Genomic DNA, 7,556 nt, shown 5'->3' with positions numbered 1-7,556 from the left:
AGTCTTCCACTGCACAATGTTGGTATGGATAACGAAAGCTCCCTAACTCCACAACCTTTCACACTGCTAACAGCAAAAAGTATTTTAGGTGCTGAGTCTCACCATAGATCTCCACAAACCGTATGGATACAGGGTAAAACAGATTTTAATCATCATATTGACTGGAATGATGTGCTTCCATTCAAAGTTATACTCACCCCTCCATCAAGTTTATTGGCACTAACGGAATGTAATAAGAGGTGGAAACCCCCTCGATTTTGATGGAACATGTAGGAAAACATATAATGTTAAGTTCTATATTTAAGGACATCTCGAAATCATGTTGGCATTGGAATTGGAGTATATAAATAATGATTATATATCAAAAGTTGCACTAACCTGTCGTGCAAATTTCGTCATTCTTAACAAATAATACCGGGCGTCATTGACCTTCGTTGTCCCGATTCCAGAGAATATTAAATCAGTCAGTCAGTCAGTCCTCCATAGGTCTTTTTCAAAACTTTTTCTTGTTCACAGTCTGCTTAATAAATCCGTTCTGTATCATCAGAGGTTTTCACACTCAAAATTGCCTGCCTCATAGTTCAGTTCACCGTAAGGTCTTAAAACTTACCTTCTCATATCTGAAAGTAACTAAACTATTCCTCACCTTGAGTACCTCTCGAAGCTGCAAGGGTTCATTAGTGTGTGGCTGCATCTTGTACTTCATGGCAAATTTATGGAGGCTCGTCACGTCTAGGAGAGTGTAGAGAGAACCAACCCCCCAGTAGACGAGGTAACTCAAAATGGCTGGCCCTGAGGGGAATGGGATGTTCAGGGGATTTTGTCGTTGAAAAAAAAAAAAGTTTTTGTTGGCATTGCAGTCTTGATTTTTAATTCCGTTAAATCTTACGTAGAAGGTTGTGTGCGAATACAATTTATTACTAGAACACTGTTTTGGATTAAGCGCCTCTCTCTCTCGTAAGTGATCTTTTGCCTTAATTAATGACTGATTTGTGTGGGCTGCAGTGTATTAGGTTAGGCATTCAAACTCGATCTCCTCGTACGATAAGAATGAGTGGGAGGAAACTCAAAAAAAAAAAAAAATTACTCCTAACTGACGTTACTGCTCGCCCGGGCTGATCAAAGTAGTTAGTCTCAAGTTGGCAGCCACACTGTTCGGACGTGGTGGAGGGAATATGTGATAATGAACCATATATGCTCAGACTGTCCTGCTGCAGCAAATGTAAAAATAAATTTAAAAAAAGTCACAGAAAAGAATATTGGGTCATTGATTGGTTGTTGAAGAGAGAAAACCCCACATTTATCGCTTTTAAAGGAAATACGTGTAGCTCCCAGAGATTGTTATAATTACGTAGGGATGGACGAGGCAACATTAAATTTTATATAGAGATTACAACGGTCGTGCAAGAGGTCGCATGCGTGACGAAATCTACAACACCCTTTGAAAGGCCAAGTGCCACATTACGCTACTTAACGACTGACTGCTCATACCAAGATAGGGAATTGAGTGTGGCCATATCGCCCAAAGTTCTTGGAAGAGACGTGCTAAGCTATTTGGACATCACTCTGCAAGGACTACATTATATAAAGATAAATAAAACTCATGGTCATAATTGTATCTTTAACCAAGAATAAACTTGCTTTCAGAATCTCAAAATAATTGTGACTATTCTACAAATATACCAAACAGTTTGTAGTGTTTAAAATAGAGTAGAAAATTATTAAAGTGAAAAGGTAATATATATTTGTCTAATCAGTAATTTCACCACAGTATTTCGTAATTAACACTACCTACAAGAAAATTAAGGGTGGGAAGTCTTATTACTTTCCATTATGGTTTTATTGTTGCATTGTCTCCAGTTCTCCTTTAAATCATATATTATTTATGAGCTTTTTAGCATATATTCTTATTTCGTTAAGAAATATCCTCAGTTTATTTTCTTATTTTTCTTTTGCCTTGGAATACAACCGACTAAACGTCCTGAGCGTTCTGAGAGATTACTTGAGGTATTGTATAATAAACTATAAACACACACACATCTATATATGTATGTACATATAATATATATATATATATATATATATATATATATTATATACATACATATATAACATATATATATATATATAATATATATATATATAGTATATATATGTACATACATATATAGATGTGTGTGTGTTTAATAGTTTATTATACAATACCTCAAGTATCTCTCAAAACGCTCAGGACGTTTAGTCGGTTATATTCCAAGGCAAAAGAAAATAAGAAAATAAATTGAGGAAATTTCTTAACGAAATAAGAATATATGCTAAAAAGTTCACAAATAATATATGATTTAAAGGAGAACTGGAGACAATGCAACAATAAAACCATAATGGAAAGTAATAAGACTTCCCACCCTTAATTTTCTTGTAGGTAGTGTTAATTACGAAATACTGTGGTGAAATTACTGATTAGACAAATATATATTACCTTTTCACTTTAATAATTTCCTACTCTATTTTAAACACTACAAACTGTTTGGTATATTTGTAGAATAGTCACAATTATTTTGAGATTCTGAAAGCAAGTTTATTCTTGGTTAAAGATACAATTATGACCACGAGTTTTATTTAATCTTTATATAATGTAGTCCTTGCAGAGTGATGTCCCTATATATATATATATATATATAATAGATATATATATATTATAATAATAGAATTATAATATATATCGATTATATATAACATATGAGTGTGTACGTAATTTGGTACTTTGAAACCTTGTCGTTACTCCAGGATCTAGAAACGCTACGTCCTTCAATCTCCAAAATCACAGAGGTAAATGAAACTTTAATGTAATTTAATTTTGTTTGCACTCATACGGTAAATTGCAATGATCATGTCTAAGGGATGAAACGTCTTATGCACCACTTCCTGATTTCTTTGATGCCTCTACTTTCCTTAATACTCTTCGACATGAAGGTCATAATATATATACATATATATATTATTTATCTTCTTGTTCACCATCCCTTTCGTTGCATCAGGACACTTTTTCTTTAAGTTACTCAATTAGCGACTGATAAACTGCATTTCTTTTGTTTGCCAATTATTTCTTTACTTTCCTTAATAATCTTCGATATGAAGGTCATATATATACATATATATTATTTATCTTCTCGTTCACAGGACACTTTTTCTTTAGTTCTCAATTAGCGACTGATAAGCTGCATTTCTTTTGTTTGCCAATATTTCTTTACTTCTTATATGCCACAAACATTGCTACTATTTATAAATCTCAAAGAACCCTGTCCAGAACTCTTCGTCTAACAAAAGTCTGACGTGTTCAACTACATCCTCTTCTCTGCCGTTTCTTTGTAAATGAACCTCATTGTAGTTCATCAAGCCTCATCGAAGACACCACTCACTGGCAAACTATCAGTTCTGAACGACTTCATCTGAAAAAACCCTATTTGACTGCCGTTTCGGACCGTGAATTACTCGTTCAAACCTCAGGTGTCAGGTTTGTCGATTCCGTGATCAGGTCTGACATGCTAAAAACTTCCGGACTCACATTCAAACTTGCTTAAACCCCGCCCATTTCGATCGTGCATTACAAGTCCCATCTGACGTGAGTGGCCGCCAGCCTTACTCTGATTTCCCTCACGCCTCTTGGTGATATTATACACATAACACTTGGACTGTGCCTTTACTTAGGTGGTGTGACCCTCAAAGTCTTTGCTGATCTATTTATGTTTTTAATGACCGTTATTTGCCAACTATTATTATAATTATATACTCATTATTCCTTTCTTCTTTGCTGTGCTAGTTAAATCACAGTTAAATCAATATGCTGAAGCTACGTAATAAGATAAGAATGATTCCGACTATACTCAATGCATACATATCTACATAACTTTAAAGAATAGCCAAGCAGACATGTTAAACGGTCAACGTTTAAAATATATCTTGTCATACATATAACCACCTATCCTCCTTACCTGACTAATCGAAACTACGGATGTTCTTCGGTGAAATTTGTCGATGCAGTTAACCTTGAGAAAAACGTGGATTTAAGTAAGTTTCTCTCTCATTAGCTAGAATGGTTATTCAGGCGTCAGTTGTCCAGACACGCAGTGCTATTTTGGGTCATACAGCGTTAGCGTGCAATAGCATACTTTAAGAGAGCTTAGGTAGGATTTCCGCCACTTAAACAACTTGGATGCTAAAGTTTGCTTTTCTGGGCATTATGTACTTCTTGTGGCTTTTCTTGTTATTGTTGTTATGTTTGTGGTACATTTTTGTTTATTTTTCTGTTAATTGATTTCTCGTCTTTTCAGTTGATATCAGTATTCTAGATATATTCAATGCAGTTTATTCACCCATTCGTTAGATAAGTTGAACATACAAAGATTTCACTGGAAACAATTCACAAAGTTGATCCCAACATTATTGCAACCGTCACTTGACTGATGTATTTACTGACCTCTGAAGGTTTTGTTTAATTTCGGATGTTTGCTGTGGAACTCGTTTATTGGTAACATTTCTACAAAAACATTCATCCGGGTGTTTTGTTTATGTGTACTTGGGAGTAGGCAAGCATGGACGGGCCGAAGTCAAGCCAGTTAGTAGGCTGAATGACGAAGTAATGCCACTTGAGAAATAAAGGAGAAAAGTGTGAGACACAAGAGCGGGGCAGACTAAGTTGCAATATTTATTAGCTGAAGCCTATATGTTTTTAATGAATAATTCACAGACCGATAATAACCTTTTTTTCTGATGCAAATACTGCAATCATTTATTAAATACACGAGAACTGATATTCTTGGACTAACCACTGAGTGACGTTCATTTTTGGTTTGCATCTTCAAGAGAGCCAATATCGGTCATCATCATTACAGTAAGATAAAAAAAAAAATACTGACCTTCACCCCGAGTGGATATGAAATGATGCCGGTTATCAGCAGTTACGCGAAGGTTCGTCCACTGTTATGACAGAGACACATCGCTTATCGCTAGGTCTTGCAATATTTGACCACTTGATTTGGCTAACTGCTGAATAACTAGAGTTGAGAAAGTTTATGATTACATGACGGTTTAAAGAAATTGATAGCAACACGCATGATCCTTCATAAAGAATTCTTTAGTCAGTCAGTTGCCATTGCTGTTGTTATGGAGGTTTTTTGAAAAATTTATTTTGAAACCCCTGATAGAAAAAGGCAGGAATCCTGAGCCGCTTCTTGAAAGGTGCGAGACGGCAGCAGTTCAGGAAGGCGTTAGAGGAATGGCTCCAAAAAGTCAGCGAAGGGGATTTCGGTTTGAATGGATCCAACTCCTCTTGTATCTTGTACTGAACTTTGGCTCATCACCATCCAGATCACCTTTGTTTTGGTTTGCTAATTCCAGGGTATTCCTTATTTGATAAAAGTGTTTAGTTCAACCTTAGGCAAAATTCCAGGCGGAATGTATTTCCTTATAATAATTATATTGTTAATATTAGCTCTATTTCTTTTACCTAAGAAATTAATATGCAGTTACAAATCGCTCTTATTTGCATGATCTGCGGTTTATTGGCAAAAAAAATGTAAAGATGAGAAATTTACAAGGCTTCAAATATAAGTGATAAAATCAGAGTAACCTATTGTAGGTCATTGTGTTTCCTTTACTATAATAGTGTTCTTCGGTGTGAATGTCTGCTTCTGCCAGAGATGTATCGCTTTTAGAGAGTGGTTCGTGGTGGTAGCTTTCGGTGTCGTAACGTTAGCAGTTATGACTGATGGGGTCTTGTTTGTCAATTTTTCGTAAGTGGTATTTTAACCGAGATCTTTCACATTCAACCAGATCCCTGGTCCTCTTTTCCTGCCGAGAGCAACCTTATTTATGCTGAACAGCAGCACCAGTTCCAGAGGTTCATTATTCCTCACATCGTTGGACTTTGGAACTTCCAGCCTCCCTGAGGATGGTGTGCAAATGGAACTTCAAAATCTCCAGCCAGCGAAGACGCAGTGCATTACTGCCCCAATACAAATCTTGTTTTTCAATAATTTACTTAGATTTTTGTTTATTTATTAATTTGTTAATTTATTTTTTCTTTTACAGTCACTGATCTTTCCGATTTGTGCTTCGTATTATCTTCTGTCGTTTCTTCAAATGAATACCATATTCTTTGGAAGACTGAATTTCAGGTCAGTGTCCCCTGTAGGATTATTCCATATGAACAGCGTTCATCTTCTGAATAATCATAATAATAATTAGGAAGGGATGAATGCGTCAAGTCAAACAAAAGTATAGAAATAACCTAAATAAATTCATTTGACTGATTTCAACCTTTCTTCCATTTTTACGTACTATGCTCGATAACTGATGATGAAAGTTAACAGTACAATATGAGAAGAAGTCTTTTTGGTTGGTCAGACTTACTTACCATATACAAGGAGAGTAAACTCGTCGTGACCACAGAGATCGAGAATTTTGTCCCACTGGTGCTGCCAGAAGTTGCCAGAGGCTCCCCAGAAGTGCTGAAGATGGCTGAAAGAGAAGGAACTCAGCATGACGAACATGACGAGGAATTATTAATGAATGCTGCAATTCTGTAATCGATTTTTTTTGGAGGTGATTTTAGTCAAGTGTACTACACTGCAAAATTCGGTTTCGTGTTTTAAGACTAGAGAACCCCATAGATGATACGATCGCCGGATCCGGTCATCTGAACCGGAAGTAAACCTCAATGTGTATGGTGTTCTCTTCCGACCAAAAGTGGTCGGAGTCCGTCGGCCTCTCCGTCCGACCAACTCGCAACCTGTCTTTGCCAGGTTCGTGGCTCTCATTTTAGTTCAGGTGACCTGAAGCCTCCACTTCTGTACCGTGATTTACTTCAGTTTCAACGAGGAGCAGAAGCGACAACATGTGCAGCTATGTCAGCAGGTGACTTCTGGGAGGAGTTTATTGAACGTCGTAGGAAAGCGAAATTAGGCTTATGGTTAATTAGTTGGAAAACTTCAGAAGGATGCAATCCGTTGCCAAGTAAGAGTACAATTTGTAACTCTTTTGTACGCAAAAATTTTCGTTTATACAGGGAAAATTGGAATATGCTGAAAATATTATCATAGACTTATTTTGTGTATGAAAAATAACAATGTAATTTAAACAATGATACTACACACACAGACACACACACTATATATATATTTATATATATATACATATATATATATATATATATATATATATATATATTGTGTATGTTATGTATGTATATATTGGTACTGTTGTTTAAATTACATTGTTATTTTTCATACATGAAACAATTAAAATTGGATAGAATATTTTTAAATATTTCAGTTTCTTTATTTTGTATAAAATTAGGAACATTTTGTGCCCTAAAAAAAAGCTGAAAGAACATTCGAAATTTACTATTACTTGGCAGCAGAACCGTAGGTTTAAGGGTCTATTCTGCTTTAAGCGAACATAGACCTACTCTATCCGAGACTGTATACCACTAGACTATGCAAGATGCTGTGTATGCAACATAGTTGCGTTTTACCATGTAAACTCGTGTTACATAACTT

General features: G+C 35.6%; 1 protein-coding gene across 1 annotated transcript in view; it reads right to left on the bottom strand.

The window, feature by feature from the left end:
• Positions 1 to 7,556, bottom strand: part of LOC135219113 (fatty acid hydroxylase domain-containing protein 2-like) — a 25,550-nt gene that overhangs the window by 6,378 nt on the left and 11,616 nt on the right. The window contains exons 3-4 of the mRNA XM_064255560.1: positions 6,413 to 6,516; positions 647 to 792 (exon numbers count right to left, since the gene is read on the bottom strand). Coding sequence (XP_064111630.1) covers positions 647 to 792; positions 6,413 to 6,516 — 250 coding nt within the window. The remainder of the gene's footprint in view (positions 1 to 646; positions 793 to 6,412; positions 6,517 to 7,556) is intronic.

Source organism: Macrobrachium nipponense, chromosome 1 (assembly GCF_015104395.2).
Source record: "Macrobrachium nipponense isolate FS-2020 chromosome 1, ASM1510439v2, whole genome shotgun sequence".
Classification (NCBI taxonomy): Eukaryota; Metazoa; Arthropoda; class Malacostraca; order Decapoda; family Palaemonidae; genus Macrobrachium; species Macrobrachium nipponense.
The sequence above is the reverse complement of the archived record's forward strand: the minus strand, read 5'-3'. Positions and strand labels throughout refer to the sequence as shown.